The following is a 25668-nucleotide window of genomic DNA, read 5'->3' as shown; positions in this document are numbered from 1 at the left end:
CGTGAGTTTGCTAAAGACCAGGCGTCCCCAAACTTTTTACACAGGGGGCCAGTTCACTGTCCCTCAGACCATTGGAGGGCCGCCACATACTGTGCTCCTCTCACTGACCACCAATGAAAGAGGTGCCCCTTCCTGAAGTGCGGCAGGGGGGCCAGATAAATGGCCTCAGGGGGCCGCATGCGGCCCGCGGGCCGTAGTTTGGGGACACCTGCTAAAGACTTTTCATTACGAAATGTGCTGAGCAGACAGGATGTGTACTAACTTTTCATAGCGGAATGGTGTAAGTTTAGATGTCACCATTCTTAAACAGAGGAGGAAGCCCACCCTTAGCTGAGACAATCCTTTCCAGTACTGTGGGTGGCACACAGACATGCAGTCCCAACTGCATAGCTAGACTCTCACTACGCGGTTTGTTGTTGCACTGGTCACAAGTCAGAGGATAATGCTTCTAGGGGCAGGAGAGAGTTAAGAGTAAGTGAAATAACCATATAGATAGTTTCCGATTTGCCTTTTATGGCAGTTATACGGTGATATTTTTTTCTTATGTATACCAATGTATTGCAGTGGATTACTCACATACATAATAATTACTACTGGGGACTTATCTTAAAAGTCAAGAGTTGGACTTTACATGAAAAACATTATTTCACACCTTATTGTTCCTGTGGGGACTAATTAATGAATACCTTATATCATTAATTCACAATTAGATCGCTTATGTTTAACCACATGCTTACTACAAACACATATATAAATATTAATTTTGGACAGAATAGTAATCGTTCAGCACCGTAACAATTAAGCTGCTGTAACCTGTCTCATGCACTAAGCGATGGAGCTGCCGGAGAGCTCCACAAGCAGATGGTCTTACCCACCCATGCTTAAAGTTAAAGACTTTTTTAAATAGAGGTGTTGACAAATCAGAACAACTAGGCATACTTTTAATGCAAATCGACCGATTTGCAATGTAGATTACTCTAAAAACTAATTTAGTATATAGGAAAAAATAAGCTCTGTTGTTAAAGGAAGACATTATATCAAATTTAGATGTAGTAGATTCCCCACCAACATAATTATTTACTAATTTCATTCAACCAACAGAGTTTAATGGAAAAGCAGCTGGCAAAGTATTCAAATTTATGGACCTCCTTTGACTACTCCTTAATTTATCCAAGGCACATGCCTGTTAAATCCCAGAAATGATAGTCATATTTCAGACAGCTGGTTTCCAGCTTCATTAAAGAGGCACTCAAAAAAGAGAGGGTCACTGAACTTATCATGAAGAGCCACAGAAAAAAAACTGGCTTGAGTCATGCCACAATCTGTGAATATGTTAAATATGAAGGCTGTGGGAAGACCATGCCTCTGTATGGGCCGACACCATAGCCAAACTTGCACTTTAAAATAGGGCAGTGGAAAAGGAACTGTTTGAAGATGAAAAGAGGCTATTTTCAACTTGTCATATTCAAGAAATGGCAAAGATAAATTCTGCCACTGAAAGGATACCAATATACCATGTGGGAAGGGATAATCATACTTCCTAAAATTGTGGGCTTAATTTTTTTTTTACGCTTACATTAAACTGAATGAAAAGTTGCAACTTTTTACGTACTCCATTAGGTAATAAGGATCTCAGCATATAAGGAAAATGACTTCAAATCCTCATGAACACCTCACTATCTGCCTTTCACTCTCCAGTTACCTGGATTACTTTTGGGAAGGATGTGACATCCTTATAATCTGGCACTGGAGATAATCTTTTTCTTCCTTGCTGATATTGTGAAATAGCTGACAACCTATTATTTTGCACCTGGTTTCACTCTAAATGCCTTGAATCTAAACTTTTCAATAAGAGGCTTCTGATGAACATGGCAAGAAGGTGCAGTTTCCATCTTCATTTCTGGTTAAATTGTAATTCCTGTCAATTGAGCTTTAAAACCTCTGATGTACTAGGTTTTGGTGGTAATTAAGATCTCAGATGGTTTAATGAGGTGTTCCAAATGGAAAAAGATACTCTAGTATATTACTAAAGAAACCAAATGTCAGGTTTCTAATGAAACAGTGTAGTACAAATTTGACATATAACTTACTTGGCTTTTATTCGGATAACATGTCTCTCCATAAACTTTTTAAAAAACAACTTGAATTGGCTTAAGATGAGACATGTGGTTTAAGAAAGAAAAATGGAAACCATAGGCATGAATATATTCACATTTTTAAATGTCTGGCCTGGCATATAACCGTAATTAAAATTAATGGATTCAAAAATTTCCTTGAGATCATAATTATAATTTATAAGTTGTTTCCCTAAGACACAGAGTAAGACACAGTAAACTCTTTCGAGACTTAAAAGAACTAGTTAGCAAACCACTAAGTTCATGGTGGGATACAAACATGAGAAGGAAAGAAGGAACCGGTTTGCCAAGCCTAAGGAAACAGGCATATTTCAATGACATCTAACTTATCACAAAACAATACAAACCCCCAACCTTTTCTCATGTATTGCTCTCAATTGAGAAAAATCACAACAGGTTTTGACTTTCCATTCTTTCTGAAAAAGCTGCTTCTAATGCCAGTGGGCCCTGAAGGAGAAAGCTTAATTTAGCAGTAGCTATTGGGACTCAAGGTAGACCACAGGACGTAGACTGGAAAGAAATTCCCGCGAAGTAAACACCACAGTACAGAATTCATTTACCATATGACCCTAAACAAGCATGTGAAGAGTATGGGAGGCATATTTCTTTTAAAGAACTCTAAATTCTCATCCTCATAAGCTATGTGTACATCATTTCAGCGGAAAACGTATGTGAAATCCAGATGTGTTCACCCACAAAGCAATTATTTACATTCAGAATTGAGTTTCAGAAGGCCCCCAACATCCTCCTTTTCTAATGTATGGAAAAACACATTTAACATTTCCCAAAACACCACACCTGTTCTAGAAATTTACCTCTCAGTAGCACCGGCACTGCCATCTGACATGAAACCACACAGCTTTAGTTGATGACTATGATGTTGCCTCTCTTTTTTGTGAGGATAAATTACGGTATGAAGGATAGGGTGGAGAAAACGGGAACTCAAGGCCTGATGTCAACAGTGAGAGCTGTTTATCCCTACACTTACTCCCATTCTTAGGGACAGAAACCGAGGCCTTGGGAAATTATTCAGTGGAAAACAAATCATCAACGTGATTGGAAAACATGTATCCACATGGCCCTCGGGACTACGACTTTTACTGACAGTTACACAGCAAGTCTGGTACAGAAGATGGTGAAGAGTCTCATCCATTTTTTTGAGGATGTCATCTGTAATCTGAGTTGAGGATGTAATTCTAATGGGACTTTTGGGGACACTGTATGACTTACACAGGAAGGAGAAAGAGAGAAGGAAGGAGGCATACTATAAGGTTAAATCTGCAACACACTTCACAAGAAGTTGGTAGGAGAGTCCAAATTAGTAACACCTTTGAGGCCTGATAGTATGCGGATTGTTACAGGAGAAACTGAATGATTTGATAAAACCTTGGCATGTAGTATGTAAGACTAAACTATTACAGAAGCACAGAGTCAAACTTACTAAAGTTTCAGATTTGGACCACTGCATTGATTTTTGCTGGTTGACGACTCTCACTCAACAGGCTGTGGGACACTGAGTGAAAGACTTAATTTGGCTTAAAGTGCAGAGCGGCCATTGCTCTCAATGCTGGCTGCAGGCAAGCAGAACCCAGGGCTCCCTGCCCTTCGTTGATGAAACTGGTATATGTAAAGAAAAGCAAATACGAAAGAATGACTGGAAGGACAGACAAACTGCAGCAACAAAATACATTACAACATCAAAATAAACATCATCTTTGTAGTAGTTTTAAAAATATTAAAACGGTAGAGAACGCTGGCAACCAAACAAAATGGGGCTTCCATCTTTTAGAAAGGTCAGAGAAACTAGGTTTAAGTTTGCAGGAAAAAGTTTAAGTGAACTCTGCTTTAAAAAATTACAAGTCTGAGAGGATTACAGAGGCTGAAGTACGGCATGTAAAACTGTTAACTGAATAAACTAGACTAAAATGAGAAAACAGTATTGCCACCCCCAGTGGATACTGTTATCTCAATGGAAGAAACAGACACCTAAATCAGCCCGGTTCTCAGCACACGGGTGATACACTCCTGAGCTCTGCAGGGGGGCTTTCCATGGCTCTCTCAGGGATCTCTGTTCCCTCTGTCCATCAAATTTCTTATTACTGAGAATCACTGGGAGTGGGAGAGACCTCAAGAAGTTCCCGTTCTGCGTGCTTCGCAGGTTTTTCAGCCTGTTAATTTAGGAGAATTTACCCTAGCTTTTCACTGCCAATCAGGTCAGTTTAGAAAACTCTCCCCCTCAACTCCGCACCTCCTGCCTCCTTGGTGACCCACTCTCCACTGTGAATGACAGATCAGGAGGCATCTATGTCCAGACTATTCATGTGTCAGGAAGTAGAGGGGATTAGTTCTCCTTGTATCCAGCGTGCACTCCTGTTTTTCTGGAGAAATTAGCCGAGGCTAATTCCTCTGCCTAGAGACAAGCTTTAGCAGGGAGGAATTAGTCACAGTCAGCTTGTTATGAATTTCAGTCCAAAGACTAGCAACAACAAGAAGAAACATCTCTAGGGTGTTTACTTTGTGCCAGGCACTGTGCTAAGTGCTTTCCCACATGACCTAACTCATTTAATACTCTCAGGAACTTTACAAGGTAGTTATTATTTTCATTTCCACTTTATAGATGAGAAAACTGAGGCACAGGGGGCTTAGGTAATTTCCCAAGATCATATACATATGCAGTGACAGAGTTAGAATCAGGATGGAAATCCAGGGTTTGTGAATCTAAATCTTACATAATTTGGGAGGCCATCTTTCAGAAAAAGAATATGAAAATATAAATACGAAATTAGGTATAAAAGTATTTAGAATGAGAAACATCACAAAACATTATTTTTCAGTTAATACCACAGATACCAGAAAAGCCATATACATTTTTTATTAAGTGCTTATCATGTCTCTAATGAGCATTTTTCCTGTATTTTTGGGCTATATTTACTCTTTGTCTGCCTCTTTATATGACTATGACTTTTGTAATATTTTCTAAAGAGAGAACAGAAAGGTAATTCAGTCTATATTCTATGTGATAGTTTAAAATACTTTTCATTATTGAAAAACTATCAGCCAGGTGTGGTGGCTCAAGCCTGTAATCCCAGCACTTTGGGAGGCTGAGGCAGGTGGATCACGAGGTCAGGAGACTGAGACCATCCTGGCCAACATGGTGAAACCCTGTCTCTACTAACAATACAAAAAATTAGCTGGGCGCGGCAGTGTGCACCTGTAGTCCCAGCTACTTGGGAGGCTGAGGCAGGAGAATTGCTTGAATCCAAGAGGCAGAGACTGCAGTGAGCCAAGATTGCACCACTGCACTCCAGCCTAGGTGACAGAGACAGACTCCATCTCAAAAAAAAAAAAAAAAAAGAGGAAAAACTATCAACGATAGTTCATTTGGCTTCAAAATTTGTTATTGGTAGTGTCATGTAAATTTATGCCATTATTGTCCAGTTTGGAGAGACTTTTTTAAAATTGTGTAATAAACTGATCTTAAATATGCTCTGAGTTGTTAATACTCATTAACTATTTTGTTGTGATGTCGCACAGTAGAATATTTTGAGATTTATGCTAACTTTGCCAATGTCCGTATTTCATGTCACATAAACAAGAAGTCTTTTTCTGGTGCACTCATGTGATTCAGTCATACACTGGGAGGTGTAACACGTGTGATTTCACACACTGTTGAATTCAGTATCTGCAGTACTGCTATGGACGTATGCCCTACAAATACAGGAATTCTGATAAATTATTTAAAAAAGAAATACTCATCTAAAAGAAAAAGTTATGGCATGTTTATAATTGTGTAAATTCCATTATTAAGTACACACCTGGTAGGAGAACACTTCTGTTTTGATTAGACATTTTAGGTATTTGATGCCAAGAGGAATTTTCCAGATTAGCTTCTGTTTCCATACATCTCAAGTCTTATTTCTTCTCCAGTACCTACTTGCTTCTGGTGCAGAGTTCCACAGGACAAAGTCATATCTCCATCTAATTAACCCCTGGCCCTGCACTTTCATGTCACCGAGTCAGCGGAAGATAGGAAAATTCCTACTGTGGCTAGCAATAACAACCACACATAGAAGTGACTTCAGGCCGGACGTGGTGGCTCACGCCTGTAATCCCAGCACTGTGGGAGGCCGAGGTGGGTGGATCACAAGGTCAAGAGATTGAGACCATCCTGGCCAACGTGATGAAACCCTGCCTCTACTAAAAATACAAAACTTGGCCGGGTGTGGTGGCATGCACTTGTAGTCCCAGCTACTTGGGAGGCTGAGGCAGGAGAATCACTTGAACCCAGGAGGCGGAAGTTGCAGTGATCTTAGATGGTACCACCATACCCAGCCTGGAGACAGAGCAAGACTCCATCTCAAAAAAAAAAAAAAAAGTGATTTCATATCTCATGATCATTAAATCTAAACTAAATGTACCCCCAGATCAAATGATCCTTATTGGAATTCTCAAAATGCCCGCAGCCACCCCAATGCCACCCTGCACGAGGAAAAGTGTGGTGGAAGGGAAGTTGGAGTGTGAAGAGACAGAAGTCAACTGATTTGCAAGTTTTATATTAACATACAATACCTGAACCCATAGGTGGCCCGCTGTGGGATCTGAAGAGGGGCCAGTGCAAGTGAAGGACCTTGATGACATTCAAGCTTTACCAGCTTCACAGTAAACCTGTCTCTGGCCAGGTCAGGGACCCTGGTAGTTTGGCACAGGGTTGCCTTTCGTCACCACTACAAATCACTGGCTGATGTGAAGCCAAATGCCTCCCACAAACAGTCATTTGTGGGTGTAATGTGGTGCCCTATATCCACTGTTACCAGAAATCATAAACAAAATGTGTATAAAAATCTAAAAAGATTATTTTTAGAATTACATATTGTTTTATTTTGGATATGATCAATTTGGGAAACATTACAGAAGTTCCAAAGAATATTGAGTTGTGTAATTTAAATGAAGCATTTATCAGAGTGGTCTTTTTTTTTTTTTCAAAATTGTCACCTGCTTTTTAACTTAACAATTAAAACACTATTCTTTTACCATTATCTGAGACAAGAATTAGAACACCAAGCCTAAGCTTGTCTACATCAATAACAGTTTTGATCTTTCTTTCTCTCCACCCCATATTGTTTCCGAAATACCTCCCCAGCCATGTGCATTTCATTTTCAATTTCTAATCTTCAGCATTCCAAAGCCCAAGAACAACCCTGGTGTTTCACAGAAGATGCTGAGTACTGCATGCGTAAGTTTTGTCTGAGCAAATAAAGCATGCATTTGTGATCATTAATGATCTTGTTTCCCAATGTACTAAGAATTAGAATAAAAACAAATAGCTGGTCTTTTGTAGTTTAAAGAAATTAGGATTTCCCCGAGGCCAAATTTCCATTTGAATTGCCTAAAAGTACATGAAAATCAATGTAGCTCAATACACAACTCTGTGTTTGAGACATTAGTAGCAGAAAAATACTACAATATCCTCTATCTTTCGACATCATGATTTTAAAAAACAACACTCTGCCAGGTACAGTGGCTCATGCTTACAATCCCAGCACCTTGGGAGGCCGAGGCAGGAGAAGTGCAAGACCAGCCTCCCTGGGCAACATGAAGAAACCCCTTTTCTACAAAATACAAAAAATTAGCCAGGCGTGACGGCATACACCTGTGGTCCCAGCTATTCAGGAGGCTAAGGTGGGAGAATCACCTGGGCTCAGGAGGCAGAGGTTGCAGTGAGCCGTGATTGTACCACTGCAGTCCAGCCTGGACAACAGAGTGAGACCCTGTCTCAATAATAAATACATAAAAATATAAAAAAACCAAAACTAACTCTCAAACCCCTAACCCAAACATACAAATTTCTTGTTAAACAATATCCATTAGGCGACTAGATTAGATATTATAATAATAAAATTGAAATGTCATTCATTCTTTAAAGTAAATTTTCTGGACAGGAGTTTTGTCTTATTGTTTTTGTTTTTGAAGGCTGGCACTCAAAACATTTTCTGGGTTGTAGTTTGTCTAACTTATACTTAGTAACAAAATTAAAACTTGAATTTATTGAACATTATTTGCTAAATACTTTACATTCTACTATTCCATTTAATTCTAATAATCCCATGAAGTATATAATATTCACATTTCACATAGAACAGGTTAAATGGCTTGCCCAAGATAACTCAAAGGTACAGCATGAATTTGAATTCCCAAAGCTCTTAAACATTACAGCATTCTGCATCAAAATCTCATATAAGTACTTTTATAGTCATTTTACATTTAGGAAAAATCCCAACTGAGGCTAAGAACAGTTAAGATACAAGTTATAGGCTGGGTGCAGTGGCTCACACCTGTAACCCCAGCACTTTGAGAGGCCAAAGTGGACGGATTGCCTGAGGTCAGGAGTTTGAGACCAGCCTGGCCAACACGGTGAAACCCCATGGCTATTAAAAAAATAAAAAAATTAGCTGGGTATGGTGGTGGTCTTCTGCAATCCCAGCTGTTTGGGAGACTGAGGAAGGAGAATCACTGGAACCCAGGAGGCTGAGGTTGCAGTCATCCGAGATCGTGCACTCTAGCCTGGGTGACAGAATGAGACTCCATCTCAAAATAAAAAAAGAAAAGAAAAGAAAAAGATACAAGTAATAGTGAGTAAATTGTAAAACTGACTTAAAAACGTATTTTAACCTTTCTTATTATGTTACACAGACTTTTATAAGAAATAATTCTCAGTAAGTATCACAGAAGAGATGTTCAGTAATTGCTTAATGGACAAATAAATGAATTAACAAATAAAAAGTAATTGAGGCATGCAACGTACAGCATCCTACAAAATAAACCCCAAGTGACCTGAAAAAGTGAAGATGGTTTCTTGCTGTGTTTCAATGCCATAGGAAAAACAAAAACAAAAGATAAATGACATAGAGATAAAACGGGAACCCCATGTTTAAATCTAGTAATTTTCCAAATAAAGCAGAAGTTAACAACAGTGAAAAAATTCTAGAACTGCAAGAGACCTCGAGGTGTTCTTCAAATAGGGCTACTGTCCAAGAGACTTGATCTTTTAGGATAATAGATGGAAGTAAGTTAAAAAAAAAAACCCCACAAAACTCCCATTCTAAAAACACTCCTTAAGTTAACAAAAACAACTGACAAAACCCACCAGTGTTTCACAGCTAAGCAATCATGGCCTTAAGCTTTAACAATACTATTACGATTTAGAAGGTTCAAAAATTTCTTGAGTAGCATGTTCCAGGACTTAAAAATGCTTTCTGACCCGAGGTTCTTCGTTATATCTAACAGACATTTAAACAATGTAAACCCACATTCTCTATTTCTGTCTGGATAAATGGAAAATGCCAATCAGACTCCAGAAGACAACGTGCCTGTCTACAGACAGCTGAGCCTTCTTTTCCTTCACAACAACCCTCCATAGTAGATAACAATCAAATACAGTGTTCAATCATTTCCCCCCTGTGGTCTCAATCTCATCTACAGCTTCCAATTTTCTGAGATACAAATGGATGACTTCTGGGGCAAATCTCTTCAACAAATGCTAAAAAGAATGGTTCATCTGAAAGTGATAGGTTAGCCAAAATCCAAATTTGGTATTTAGGACTTATCATTACCCAGGTTATTTACTTACTATTAACTTAAAAGTTATTGATTCTGCCTATAACTATCTGTTCAGCAGAGCCTACCACTGCATTTGGATTGCCTCTATGGCCAACTAGCTGCATCCACAGGTCACTACCGCAGGAGTGTTTCCCTTTTTTTCTAAGCAAGCAGCAACCTAATTTCTCTGACCTACCTCGACTCTCACATTACAGAACCATTTAAGCTTTTTTACAGAGAGATAGCCATGTAATATTCTATCAACTATTATTTAAAAAACACTTCATTATATTTAATATATTTTTAACTTGTTTCTGAATCCTCTAAATAATTTTACATATTCCCTACCTCATGAAAACCAATGACAGTACATGAGCATAATCCTTTGCAGCTCATATGGAATGGTCACATATAAGAGAGAATATTATTGGAGTAGAGCATCTGTATCAGTGTTATGACTATTAAAGCATTTTAGCAGTCAGTACTGCTACTTATTTGATGTGGTTTAATCACATAACTTCTCTATTTCTTTATTTATAAAAGAGTCCAATAATCATGAAGGCTTTCTGGGGAGGAAAGGAGAAATATCTATTTTAATCACAATATTGCTAAAAGTAGATTTCTCCTGGTTTCTTTTGCCGCATGCATCACAAATCAAAGGAAAACCCAAGAAAGGAGGACTTGGGACGATGAGCCTGCAGATGAATATCACTAATTTGCTGAACGCAGGATTCATGATGAGAGGAAAATATGAATATTCTAACAAAAATATCAGAATGGGATCCTTTCAGGCAGATAGGGCATTCAATGAACACTCCAAATTCATAACCTATTTTACTATCAAAATGCCTGTGGTTTTAGGAAAGCATGGACAGACTTTATGACGACAGTAAGATGACTAATGAAGAACATCCTTTGCCTTCTAGTGGGAACTTCTGTTTGCTTCTGTTTACTTTCTCCTCCATTTTTTTTCAATTAGCCTCCCTGTTTGGTATTCAATGAGATGGCACATAATATGGAGAAAGAAAAAAAATCTTGCTGATTTATGAGCATTCTTTCATAAAGTGGCAGCTTCTTTCAGCTAGATAAATAAAGGTTGAAATTAAGAGGAAATGCACAGAAAAGAAACCAACCCAAGTGAGAAAACACACCAAAGTTTCCTGGGTGTTTAACTGTGGCTCACAAATGGCTGCTTAGGACCCTAACCAGGAAACTATGGTGGGCATATACACAGGCAGTAAGGAGAGATGGGAAAGACAATTGGATCTTTGGACAGCTAAATTCAAAATAACTTATCTTATTAGTATAAAAGAACAGAAAATGCTTTAAAGGTTCTCTCCATCTTTTAAAAGGTTCACAGCCAAGATTTATTTTTAAATGAAGCAGGTCCTTTATTTCCCACACTGTTATTCATATGGAGTATAAAAGCAACAGAATAAATAAGAGTAATAGCAAATGAAATTGACAGGATTTATTAAATTATAATACAAAGAACCACTACTAACAAAAATCCTGCTTGCTTCTAAACAACTGGAAATTTGTTCAAGAACAGCTCATCTGTGGGAAACTATTCTCAATGTAATAATACCAAGGTCACTAAAGATGACATTAAATGATATGTTGAGTAACTACTGGTTGATAAGTTAAATCTGCCTCTGGATAACTTTTGGTATACTTCCTGGTTTTTCTTTTCTTTTTTTTTTTGAGACGGAGTTTCGCTCTTGTTACCCAGGCTGGAGTACAATGGCGCGATCTCGGCTCACCGCAACCTCCGCCTCCTGGGCGCAGGCAATTCTCCTGCCTCAGCCTCCTGAGTAGCTGGGATTACAGGCACGTGCCACCATACCCAGCTAATTTTTTTGTATTTTTAGTAGAGACGGGGTTTCACCATGTTGACCAGGATGGTCTCGATCTCTCGACCTTGTGATCCACCCGCCTCGGCCTCCCAAAATGCTGGGATTACAGGCTTGAGCCACCGCGCCCGGCCCTTCCTGGTTTTTCAAAGCTATCCACATGTGTTTGTTGTACTTCCTAAGATGCATACAGTCACGTCATAATTTTTCTCTCTCAGCTACACTCAATTCACTTCTTTTGATTGGGTATCGGTTAGTGGGGTCACAAAGGAAGAGGGAATAGGATCAGAGGTGTATTTTTCCTTTCCTGCCTCTAGTATACTGGCATTCTGGGACCTGGGGCATGGAGCTGTTTGGTTATAGAGGTATTGCACTGTCCCTTGTATGGCCACAAAAGGATACACAAATCCTGCTCAACTTTTTTCTGCCTTAATGCAGTTCGCATGAACAACCTGCTGCCACTGCCCTACAAAGCTTCTCTTTGGGAGGAGGAAGCCACATCAGTGGGGACGAGCCCTGTGTAAGTGCTATGAGTGTGGGCACCTGTGGTTGATTTCAGCAGAAATGATACATGTTTCCCAGCTGTAGGCATGAAGCTCCAATTCAACAAGCGAAGCTCCAAGGATGTGTAAGAGCTAACAGCGGGCGTCACCTGCAGGATTTTGGTGGGCTAGCCCTTGGCTAGCATCTGGAAATCTGGATGTTCCCTATACTGATAAGGCTATTTTGTCCACACCTACACTTCTTAGGAGTTGGAATTTTGGTGGTTTGGCAGATAGAGGATACCTCCTGGAGCAGCCCCAATAAAAACCTTAGACTCTAAGTCCAATCTTTAGGCTTCCCTGAGTTAACTGGAAGAATAAAAATCATTTCGGACCACACATAAAATACATTAACACTAACAATAGCTGATGAGCTAAAAAAATTGCAAAAAAAACCACCTCATAATGTTTTAAGAGGGTTTATGAATTTGTGTTGGGGCTCATTCAAAGCTGCCCACAGGCCACAGGTTGGACAAGCTTGCTCTGTGTCTGGAACAGGCTTCCCTGGGAAGAAATACTACACACATGTTGAGTCATTTTGCTGCTGGGGAAAGAGCATGCTACATGTGACCTCTCCCAGTGGGAGAGAAAGAAGATAGGAAGCCTGGGCATGGATTTCTGCAGACTCTGCCAGATGTGTCTTTTTTCCTTCTGGTCATGATAAATTATAGCCATGATACAACTACCTCTGGGTCTTGAGTTCTTGCAGATCACCAGCGTGGGGGTGTGGTGAGACCCTTGAAAAAGATGTCAAGGATGTCGATAGGATCAGAAAACCTTACATGAGGTTTATAAAGACACATCTGTACCTGTGTGTCTTTATAAGACGTATGTGATTTCCATTTTCCCATGACAAAGTTCCTGGCTAACCAATTCCTGTGAGCAAAAAAGTGAACTACATAATACTTACAGATACACTGGAAGAAGAAATCTTTAAAAGCTACTGACACTCCCCACACAGATTTATCAAATTTCACCCTAAGCACGTAAAACAAAGTGGAGAAAAGACTATACCACAAATTCTGAAATTTTGGTAGGGCTGTGTGATTTATAATTAATATTGTATACTTTCACTGAAGTGATACAGAAATTTATTACTTGCTTTTGTTGTGTTTTTAAAACTGGACACTTTTAGTGACAAATGGTAAATGACACCGAGTATCCTGAATACTTTTGTATCTATGCTAAATATTGTTTATGTACTAACATTTTGATTTGAAACATCTATCTGATTGTTTTATTTAACGTACAGATATTCACAAATGTCATCATATATGAAAAAGTGTAAACCATACAAGAGCAGCGAGATTTATGCATTTTATTCTACTGCATTTCTCATGGTACTACAAAATGAAGTCATAAAAAATCCAACCTCTTTTGTAGAGACTCAAGATACGGACAAGCCTACGCTGTGCGATTCTGGAAACTATAGAGGCCAACAAGGCCACATATTTTAAAAAATTTAAAGTCTTTTTTTTTTCTTTTTAAAGTGGAAACTCTGCTATTAAGAAATGCAATGACACTGTGGAACATCAAGAAGTAATATTCGATAAAACTTCACTTATAATCAAATCATTTAGTCTGTTTCATGTGAGTCCATTTTTGTGGCCATCACAAAAACCAATGAATGAAAAGTTTAGATCTCATTCTTATGACAGCTGGTCTGAAAAGAACTGAATTGCCATGATAAATGAAAACCATATTTAAAAAATAATTTCGTGTTAAGAAAGACAAGTAAAATATAATGTAAAGACTGGGCTTTCTCCAACTTGGAAAGAGCTAACAACCAGGGCTCTTCTGTGGGAGGAAGGGGTCAGACACAGACAGACGCGCAGGGAGCCTACCGATGGTGCAGTGCTCCCCGTTCCAGCCCTGGCTGCATTCACACTTGCCATCCTTGCAGGTCCCGTGCTCGGCACAGCGGGGGTGGCAGGCTCTCTGATTACACGCTGGGCCCGTCCAGCCTTCTTCACAGCGACACGTCCCCCCCATGCAAACGCCATGGGAGCCGCAGTCCACAGAACATATTTCTGCGTGGAAAGAAGAGGAGGCAAAACAGGAGAGATGAGTAGCGGGAGGGAGAAGGAGAATTCATAAGCAGTGCTCCATCTTCCACTCAAGTTTGTTCAAGTGAAACCCAAAATCACCAAAAATAAATCAAAAGTGTTTGTATGCTAAGTAAATTTCAGCATTGACTACTAGGAAATTATCAGTGGTGGAATTCCACTTCTTTATTTGTCATTTAATGTTACATGTTGCTATAATCATGTATAAAATACACATGACAATTGTTAGAAATAATTTCTTTATATATATTTCATGTAGAAAACATTACATATATAGAGTGTAGTCATATTTATACATACCTATCACCAAGAAAACACATACCCCACCCCCAAATTAATGAAATATTTCAGCAATCTAAGCATCTCAGGCATCCAGCAGGACTTGAGTTTCATACACACAACGAGAATTTCAAAAGGGGTTATTTCTAATGCCACATTTAAATGTTTTGAATATTCAGAAACTTTCACTAAGAGGAAGCTACTTTAGTAAGTAAATTAGATTGCTTCTGACACAGACATGCAAGTAAAAAGAAACTGTTTTGCCTATTCAGTAAATTTGTACTGTGGACAGATACAAATTTCTTAGTCCACAGTACAAAACCAGTTAGTAATGCATACAATTGACTCTCCTTCGAAAAACAAGGTTTTTAGACTCTTAGAATTACTGAAAAGAAGCCAGGCGCAGTGGCTCACGCCTGTAATCCCAGCACTTTGGGAGGCTGGGGCGGGTGGATTAAGAGGTCAACAGATCGAGAACATCCTGGTCAATATGGTGAAACCCCGTCTCTACTAAAAATACAAAACATTAGCTGGGCATGATGGCGTGTGCCTGTAATCCCAGCTACTCAGGAGGCTGAGGCAGGAGGATTGCCTGAACCCAGGAGGCAGAGGTTGGGGTGAGTCGAGATCGCGCCATTGCATTCCAGCCTGGGTAACAAGAGCGAAACTCCGTCTCAAAAAAAAAAAAAAAAAAAAAAAAAAAAGAATTACTGAAAAGAGCATGAGTGACCAAATGACTTCAAATGCTGTAATACTAGGTCTTGAAAAAGAATCAGATATCTAAGAAACAAATTTTAAGTTTTCTTAAAAGCTTTGTTTAATTAGTTCCAATTGAGAGATAGGGAGAGGGAGAGGTAAAAGAAACTTCGAAGGTTATTTTATTTTTATTCTTTACACATAAGGTTAAAGTTAGCTATAGTTTTTTTCCCCTAAAATTCTAAGACTATTGATTAGCTTTGGTTTTCTTGCAAAAATAAAGCACTGAACAATAAAACCTGAAATCATTTCTAACAAATAGAAAACGTACTAAACCATTTTAAAAATTAAAAAACAGTAACTGCTTATGTAGTCACATGTTCTGTTATCCCTATTCAGTTCCCAAATAACATTTTTCAGACACGCAATTCTCTCACAGGCTAACTTTAAACACCATATCAAGGCACTATGAGAGTTGTAATATTTCTTATAAACAACACCCAGGACTGTTAACTGAAAGATGGTAGCACAAGGGTTTTTTCATGCAACATTTTTTTTAATCTCCTTTGAATTAAAATTTTGATTAAGAGATCCAAGATAGTTGATTAACTTCAGAGCAACATAACATCAACCCAGCCCCAGAAGCGAGAGGTTTCTTTCTGAGGCACCCTTTTTATTCAATCTAATCAATTTTTCATTAGGGTGAAGGTGTTTATCAGCATTTAGCACACTAGCTTTGAGCAAGGTGCGTCAATCTTTGTAATGAACTTATTAATTAGAGTTAATTTAATTGAAGTGGAATTGAAGGGCTAATTAATGGACAAACTGCTGATGAAGATAGAGGAAAGCTCCGTTGCTTTCAAACCTATAAACTTTCAGATGGAAATAATTCATTTCTTCTCTTTAAGCAGCTTAACCAAATGTTTCTTTGGGTGTCAAGTCTACTCTCTTACTGAATTTAGGTATCTGAAGGTCATTTCCACAACAAAAGAGGTAGTGAGCAAAGTATTTTCCTTTAGGATTCACTTAGAAATTCAGAATTATACTGCTTGTAAACTTTAAGCCACAAAGGTAAATTAACAATGCTTTTATAAGCTTTACATGAGAACTGTGCAACAACCAGACACATTTGAGGCACACAAGACCAGATATTTTCACAGCGTGATTGGAAGCACATTTGAGATCTTTACTATTAATTCTAAGTAAGTTTTCTGTCGTTCTGCAGCTAATAGCAAAGTTTAATAAAGATTTTTTCCTATACTTATTATAATTACTTCCTTCAAAAAAAGAGTATTGCATTCATTATGCTACTCTATTTATTGAGAGTTGAATACATGTGAAGTTTCTTTTTTGCACTGAGGATATCAAGATGAATAGGATAAAGATCTCTGCTCACTGTGACTAAATAGTCATTTAGTATACAGGTAAAATTAGATTTCAACTACCAAAATCATTACAGCAGCATAAAAAAATTCAGTCTAAATATGTAAAATAATGATATGTGATTTTGGCAGCCAATTTAATCTTTAAATTAACCTATATATATATATTTTCCAATTCATAGCAATATCATTTTATGAAGAGGGCTGAATTAACTTTTGAGTTATATAGTATCAGTTACAAACTACCCTTTATAAAATAATTCAGGTAATATACTATAATAACTTTATATGAAAAAAGGGGCTATTGTGCTTGTTCCTTTCCGACTTGGCTAATTGTAGGAAGCAAATCTGAATGACAGTATTTCAAGTAAGTATTATTCTACAGCTAGTCTTAATATGCCTGTTTTATTGACGGAGGCATAAGAGACCTGAACCAAAGAGCTTTACTATAGAAGTAATTATCTCTATAATATTTAATTGGATATTTTTTGTGGAAAGGGTTTTTTAGTATAGGTTAAAAACTCAGCAGAAAACACTAAATGCTTATTTTATATGTAAATTACATGTAATTACAAAATATATTTTACGAATAGAGGACAAAACAAGTTAACGTGTTATTTAAAATAATACCACTCACTCATGCTGGATAAGTGTTGGTTGGTGGTAATATCCTTAAAACTCTTTAGTGAGATATTCAAGGCTCTTTTTAACCTAGACCCCAATTTGTGTTTTGACTCTTATTTATTCTATGCATGTGTTTTTGCTCTAGCAGATGTGAATTTTCTCACCAAAGTTTCTGGTTCGTCAAATTATCCAGAGGTGTATGGGCCAAAAGATGAGGGAGAATGAATAAAATAGAAAGGAAGGGAAGAGGAGGAGGAGGGAGAAAGGATAAAGAGGCAGGAAGGAAGGAGCGATAAGAGAGGAAGAGGAGGAGGAAGAAAACTCATCTCATACAAAAATCCGAATGGGAGGGAGAAAGGATGAAAACTTGTCTCTAACTAGCATGTGAGTTCAAAATAAAATTTTCATCAACAGTGTAAGTTATCTGAGAGGAAACATTTGTTAGTCTGGGCTTCCAGGATTTAATTTATGGTAGGTAAAGAGTAGCAGATAAATCTGTCATACTGATACGGACTCGCAGGGCAGCAGAGATGTTACCTAAGTTTCTCAAAAGGCCAGGAAAGAGCAATTCATAAAAATTACCAGCCTTTTTTCTTCTTGCTAAATATAAACATGTGAATTAGCTTCTTAGCACAAGATTTCATGTAGTCTTATGCCATAGAATGTACTAATAGAGAAAACAATTTGCATTTCATAAATTTCACATTTGGGGAAGCATATCCAATCACTACTTTTATGTGGAAGCTCCTCTGAATTGATGAGAAATTAGGTATGAAAAACTGCAATTAGCTTTTAGAATATTTCTACCACAGTAACTACTATCACCACCCTCCGCTATGTCTATTAATAGTTAACACTTACCGATTGCTTACTGTATAAGGCACTATTCTAAGTGCTTTTCACATATTAACTCCTTTAAACCTTACCTCAACTGTATAAAGTAGTCCTGTAATTATCTCCATTTTATATATATAAAGAAACAGAGGCACAGAGATATTAAATGACTTGTACAACGTCATATTGCTAGTGAACGGCCAGTCCAAAATTTGAACCCAGGCAATTCAGTGTCTGAGTTCAGGTTCTCAGCCACTTACTGTTAAACAGGTGGGCGGGAGACTAGATAGACCCCATCACTGAATCCAAGCCTTATGTTTAATCTGAGCAGGATGTTTTTATTCACTCAACACTGCTAGTAAAATCCATTTTCCTTCTCATGTCTTCTCCTTGTCTTTCCTCCTCTGTCATCTTCCTCCTCTCTTCCTTGCTTCTCTTTCTCACTTTTCCTTTTTTTTTTTGTTGAATTGTGTAATTTTGCCGAGTTCGAGTATTCAAACAGAATTCATCTGGTTTTCCATTTCTCACTTGTCTTCCATTGGCTTCCCTACGTCCTGCCTCTTCAATCAGGCTCACCCTGTCCCAACTTTCTGCTTCATTCACAGACATTAACATTAGCACCAATTTTCCTTGCTTCACACTTACAGCTCTTCTCAACATGCTTCTCTATTGTGGTTTTTCAGCAGGTCCTGTCTGCTTTTCCTTTCAAACGTCCCTCAGATTTGTCTATTTCATGTCTACTGACTTCCAACAAATTCATGCTCTCACCACATCAGGCTTGTGGGAAGGCCCTCCAGCCTGTCTCCTTGCCATCAAAGTCTCACAATTCACGCTCTCTGACTCATTATCTACAGGATAGTTTTCCAAAAATGATGCTCTCATTGTCTTAGTGGGCAAATTATTGCTATTGGCAAATCTACCATTGCCTAAAACTATCATTTCTAAACCGTACTCCCCATAATTGAGCCCAACCCAATTTTTTTTTGCCTCCAAATACTTTTCTTTTTCACTGTCCCTTGAATATAATGGTATTTCTCACAATTGCATCTTTGCTAATCTTTTGTTTGAATTGCTTGGAATCAGAAGTGATCTCGATTTTAGACTTTTTCTGATGCTATAATATTTATAGAATACATACCTCTGGAGCATCCCTAATCTGAAAATACAAAATCTGAAATGCTGCAATGAGCATTCCCCTGAGCTTCATGTTGGTGCTGAAAAACTTTTGAATTTGGAGCATTCTGAATTTCAGGTTAGGGATGTTCACTCTATGGTAGTGGTGACGGTGGTAGAAGCTATCTTTAGAATGTATTATCAGCCAAGCTTTGTACTAAGTACTTTATGTACATGATTCCCAGTAATTCCCATAGCATCTTTGTGAAGAGTGTCCCATGATTTTATAGATGAATAAACTGAGGCATATAGCAACTTGCCTAAGGTAACATAGCTATTAAGGGGTACAGATTGGATATGAATTCACACATCTGATTTCACAGTCCATGCTTTAAGTATTTTCTAATACTGTTCACCTAGCCAAAAATTATACCTTTACCCAGACTGCCATCATCATTAAATAAATGTTAATACAAGTCTCCTTGAAAACTTTGAATACTCATTAAGTTAGAATCACTCTTCTGAATGTCTACTGAATTTAGCATAATATTCCACGTAACACTCAATATAATATTAAACTAGAATGTATTGATTTCTAATTATTTCATATGTATTCATCTTATCTCCCCAATTAAACCGTAATCTTCCACACTAGAATGGCCATCTTCTCAAGCCGTAACATATGAGTCACGGAATTAGCTCGAGTTGCAACCAACATTTGAACAAAAAATAAAATAGACTTGAAAAAAGTCAGTGTCACTTTATAAAATGTTTATTTCAATCATGTGAGTATGTGCATGTGTACTTACACTAGGTCATAATGTCAAAATGTATTTAAGATGATTGTCCAAGTTTAAAAAATGAGAAAGCCATTGTTGTAGAGGGCAGACACGATTTGCTGGTCTTTTATTCTTACAGGGCCCATTGCAATGCCATGCACACAGTAAGTGCCCAATAACAACTTGGCTGATTGACTAAAATTACCTTGCACCATTTTTATTAGAATCATATTAATATGACCAAAAACTCAGTGTTGAACCATTTATACACATCATAATATCTATACATGTATACTCTTTGTCTATCATGTTTAGCCTTATATTGTCAAATGATTTTTTTAAATTGAGGCTTCTCTGTTTATAAGATAATGTGCTTAAATCCCCAAGCTATACTTAAGATTTTAGAGAGGTTAGTTTTGATTAGTAGTTCCATAAAATGAGAGTTAAGAAGATATTGTATCTTATACGAATTAAAGATTACTCTTCCCCATAATACTAAATTTTAATGACAAATTGGCTAAGCCTGGTTCTTTTTTTAATAAGGCAACTACGTATCATTACTTTTAATATTTATTTCTATAAAGAATCACTTTAATAAAATGTGCATTGGGCTTAAACAGGGGGTTTTAAAAATTAAAATATCATCTTTAGCTAAATCATATTAAGCAACTCGATGGTAGTACATTTGTTAACCTCACCGTTTGAGCAGTCTGGGCCAGTCCAATTAGGGTCACATGTGCAGGAGCCACTTTCTTGAAGGTATGTTCCGTGACCAGAGCACTGGTCTGGACACATGGTCTTGAGTATTTCACAATTGCTACCTCCCCATCCTGGATTGCAATGACATTCCCCATGGATACACACACCGTGATTAGAACACCCAGGGTCTAGACAGTCAGCTGGTGTAAAGAAAAAAACAATTTTATTAAATCCAGAAGATATCAAAGTGCATGCAGAAAAAAGAATTAAATCCTAGTCTAATTTATATCATCATTTTGGATAATCAAATATTTATCTACCATTTCGAAGAACTTGTTTCTGAAAATGCAAAGAATTATAATACAATAAAGCATTAAGAACCAGCCTAATGCCATTTAGGTAACTGAGACTCTTGCAAGGATTTGTAATCTTCCTGAATTACACACACAGGCTCTTGAGGTTTCAGACTATTGCTCTCTGTTCTGCCTAATCACGGAGTAATAAGTATTGCTTTCTCTATAACAAAATCTGTATCAGCTGACCTAATCCATGACCACTGAGTACTGACAGCTGTATGGGAGCCTCACAGTGTTTGAGAAAGAAATGAGTTGCATACTCTCTAGCCTTCTTAATTCACTTTAATGTGCTTTAGATGACGAGATTTAATTTAGCGATTTGACTCAATAAAACTTTACACTTGTAGGGTCAATGGCCTGAAAATTTAATTCCAGAGACTTAATTGCATTACTTTGTGTGTGCAGATCAATAAAATCAATTTGATTGAAGAACGGAAATGGTGCTTTTTTGCTTTTTGAAAAAACAATTCACCTGCACTTTACAGTATGGTATCTCGACTCTCATCATTATACGTACACAGCTATGCAACAAATCCACGATGTCATACTTCTTTTCAGTAGAAGATTCTGTGTACTATTCTGTCTTTCTAGAGATGTCAAAATGCTAGATTTAGAAGCTGGCATCAATGTAAAATATGATTAAAAATAAAATCAACAGTCTGCTGTGGGGTTCAAGGCATAAAGATTTGCTTGCTTTCTCAGAGTGAAGAAAAGGAACAATTCACACTACTGAAGAAGAGCAAAGAGGCCCTTTGGTGTTTGTTCTTTTCATTAGTTAAAATGTTAATAAAACGATGCATTCACAAATATGGATTTTCACAATCGCTTTCAAAAGGAAGCCTGTAACAAGAGATCTGCCAAACTAAAGATGACAGACATAATCTGTTTCTTTATGAAGATAACAACAGACTTCTGTAAATATTGACATGTTTACCTTCTTCACAATTTTCTCCTTTGTATCCTGCGTTGCAAGCACAAGAGCCCATGATACAAATCCCACGACCCCCACACTGCGGGTCAATACACTGGGTAGTCGGCACATCACACTCGGTGCCCTTCCAGCCGCTGAAACAGAGGCAGCGGCCCTTCGAGTACTGCCCGTTGCCACTACACAACACTGGACAGGCCGCTGTGAAACAAGACACGACAGAAGAATTACAGCCACATTCACCATCAAGCTTCCGAAAGAAAAGGCACATCGCTGGAACAAGCAACGTGCCAGTTTCCCCTCCTTTCTTTCCTGTCTTGGTAGTTTTCAGAATTACTTGTGTTTCTACAGCTTATTTATATCGGCTTAAGAAAAGAATCTAACTTGCATACCTCTTGAACAATCCGGACCCAGAAATCCCGGAAAACAATGGCAAGTTCCAGAAACGCATTCTCCATTTCCATGGCAATTTCGGGGGCACTCCACCACAGACTCTGAAGAAAAGAGAAAGAAGGAACACTTTTGTATAGCCTGCCTCTTGCAAAAGATAAACGGTGTCACTTTGATCTTCATTTATGCTAGATAATTTGAACAGTAATGCAAAGCACTGTCACTTCAAACGCAGATTTGAAAGTGTTCCTGATGTACTCTTCTCTCCCAAGGTAATTCCAGATAATATCTTCTCCCAGTACTTCAAAGTTTGTCACATATTCACAAATAAAGGGTTTAAAAATAATTCTCACATTTTACCTGGGCTTTAATACCCTAGGAATTACCCCAAATTGGTACGGATAATTTAGTTTCCATTAAACACGGCGTTTAGGCTGCAGCCTGGAAAATGCTGCTTTGAAGACTATTCTTACCTATAACAATGGTATTAAAAGACACCTGCTCTGCATTTTTCCCATCATTATAAAAAGCCAGATGCCAGATTCCAGAATCCAAGTACTGGATAAAGCCGGCCTCGTGAACGCTGACGGATCTCGCCTGCCGCCCGGCTCTCTCTGTCTCGAGCAGGCTCCGCTGCTCTCTGGCAATCAGCCTGCTGCCATCCAGGAGCTCTACGAAGTCGTACTGGGGGGAGGATGGGGAAAAATAGTCAGCAATATAAAGAGCAGATTACTTCTCTCTCTCTTTTTTTTTTCTTCAAGCTGTCTTCCTTTGCTCTAACAAATACAATATTAGATAGAAGTTCCTGACTGACAGGTCCAAATGGTAGAAGTCTCCTATGCATAGCATTTACAAGGAGGACCAAACTACCCACCACATAAGGCTGGGTTCAAACATCAGGGACCATGTTTTCCCTTATTGGGCAATATGGTTTCCAGATTTACTTAATTCTACAGACTGATCAAAAGTTTGATGAGTTTAGACAGTTTGGGGATACAAACATAAAATCTACATGAACTTACATTTCCCATCCAGAAGACTTATTTTATTTTAAATCCATGAATTCAGTAATTAATATATATATATAATAGTCGTACATATTTTGAGGGTACATGTGCTATTTTAATTAACATGTATACAATGTATAGTGATCAAATCAGAGTAATTGGGGTACCCGTCACCTCAAACATCTTATCTTTTGTGTTGGGAAGATTACAGGTCTTCTAGTTTTGAAATATACAATAAATCGTTAACCATAATTTTCCTACTGTACCGCTGACTGCTAGAACTTTTCTTCTTCTTTCTAGCTGTACTTTTTGTACCTCTTGGCCAACCCCTTTTCATGCCCAGTCCCCACTGCCCTTCCCAGCCTCTGGTATCCATCATTCTACTCATTCTACTCATTCACTTTTTCAGCTTCCACATATAAGCAAGAACATGCAGCATTTGACTTTCTGTGCTTGGCTTATTTCACTTCACACAATGACCTCCAGTTCCATCCATGTTGCCAGCAATCTTCTTTTAGTTAGACCACAAGATAACCCTGTATGGTCTTCTTCTGATTTAACATTCATGTAGCAACAACTATGGCTGAATACTTACTCTGCACTGGTCCCTCATAGAAACCTTGGGAGGAAGGCTTTAACATTTGCACCTTACAGACGAAGGAATCTGAATCTTGAGGAACTGTAGCGGGCTCTCAGGCAGGTGGGAATGGTGGGGCTGGTGTGTGAACTCGCGAGCACTTTGCTCCAAGTGCGGTCATTCCCCCCACCCTGCTCCACCTCTCTCTTGTGATCCTGATGTGACCATCTCAAGCACCATGGAGAACTCCATGGGTTTTTACTTAGTTACAGTTAGATTTTACTTAGTTACTTAGATGTAACAAGATGCCTTTACATCTTTGATCTAAACCAGGCGTCCCCAAACTTTTTACACAGGAGGCCAGTTTACTGTCCCTCAGACCGTTGGAGGGTCGCCACATACTGTGCTCCTCTCACTGACCACCAATGAACGAGGTGCCCCTTCCTGAAGTGTGGCGGGGGGCCGGATAAATGGCCTCAGGGGGCCGCATGTGGCCCGCCGGCCGGCCGTAGTTTGGGGACACCTGGTCTAAACAGTTAAACAAGGGGAGAGGTGCTGAAGGGATGGCAATAACAGTAAATGGACCTTATAATTCTTATAAATAGATCATCATCAAATCTAAGTTTCATTTTAGTAAAATTAGACATAAACATGGGTGACTGGAGAGTTTAAAAAAGAATTAAAAATATAAAATGTGATTGTTAATATAGTGGGGTAAAATTTTGTAACGAGATAATACAGGGAATTTGAAAGACACTGAAAAGACTTTCCAATGTAGTTTCAAGAAATTTTTTAGATAACAGCTGTTAAAAGTAGAGTGATTCAGTGTCTATAGACTGTTATCTAGTTTTGTTCTATTCCTGAGATGTGTTTATGGTGAAACATATGCTATAGTATGACATATAAAAATCATTATTAATATAATACTGCATATGTAAATCACAAATATTCTACTTTCTGATAGATTTCTTAAATGAAATTTAAGAAAAAGATTATTATAAGAATCTGTTAATCTAATAAAGCTGGAATCAAATCAGCTGTTGGAATTTCTGAGAAACACAGTTAAACAGATTGCATTTTACTGATCATAGACCGCTATTGTTAATATTGGAGAGAATTTAGAATATTCAGTTTCTGACTTATCAAAATTTTTATTTATAAGTAAAAACAGTTTTTTGTTCTTTTGTGTAGTAAAACTGCATTAAAACAGATTTCAGCTGTGAGAGGGATATAAAAACAGTTTAACCTGATCAGCAGTCCAAAATGCTTATTTTCATTTATACCTTACAAGGATGAAAATAATGACTGGTGTGGACACTTGGCCTGCAAACATTTGACTGGATTCTATTCCCAAATCATCGAAGGAGAATTAATTCAGCAGTTTTGAAAGGTGTCTCTGTCTCAAATAAGCCACTCATTTCCTCGTCAGGTTTAAATATTTACATTTGCATGGCAAAGAGACAGGAAAAAGTTTCTTTTTATGACCCAATGCATATAAATATTTTTCTCCCCTAACATTAAACACAGTAACTGAAAAAGTGAAAGGGAGGAATTTAGAGTTTTAGCTGGTCTTTCAAGGCAAAATCACAGCCATCACCTTTATCACAGAAATCACCACTTATATCACACTATGAACAATAAAATAAGGCTGGGGTAGTAGGCATGATGGTTGCGGGGGAGGAGCTGACAGGTTTTGAGTATCCAATTCTAGGCTCTTCTGCAGGGGTGTTTCACACACGATTTCAGAAGGGCGATTCAAATACCTAAAGAAACATTTCCTACTTTAACACTAAAACCATCTGTGTCAAAAAT

At 38.0% G+C, this 25668-nt stretch overlaps 1 protein-coding gene across 19 annotated transcripts in view; it reads right to left on the bottom strand.

Moving 5' to 3' along the window:
- Positions 1-25668, bottom strand: part of TENM3 (teneurin transmembrane protein 3) — a 2726163-nt gene that overhangs the window by 94257 nt on the left and 2606238 nt on the right. For all 19 annotated transcript variants that reach the window (XM_074396661.1, XM_074396660.1, XM_074396665.1 and 16 more), the window contains 5 exons: positions 22746-22956; positions 22275-22376; positions 21889-22083; positions 20598-20798; positions 13971-14156 (listed from right to left, as the gene is read on the bottom strand). In XM_074396661.1, the coding sequence (XP_074252762.1) occupies positions 13971-14156; positions 20598-20798; positions 21889-22083; positions 22275-22376; positions 22746-22956 (895 nt within the window). The remainder of the gene's footprint in view (positions 1-13970; positions 14157-20597; positions 20799-21888; positions 22084-22274; positions 22377-22745; positions 22957-25668) is intronic.

Source organism: Saimiri boliviensis, chromosome 3 (assembly GCF_048565385.1).
Source record: "Saimiri boliviensis isolate mSaiBol1 chromosome 3, mSaiBol1.pri, whole genome shotgun sequence".
Taxonomy (NCBI): Eukaryota; Metazoa; Chordata; class Mammalia; order Primates; family Cebidae; genus Saimiri; species Saimiri boliviensis.
This window is presented reverse-complemented; position numbering and strand designations above follow the sequence as displayed.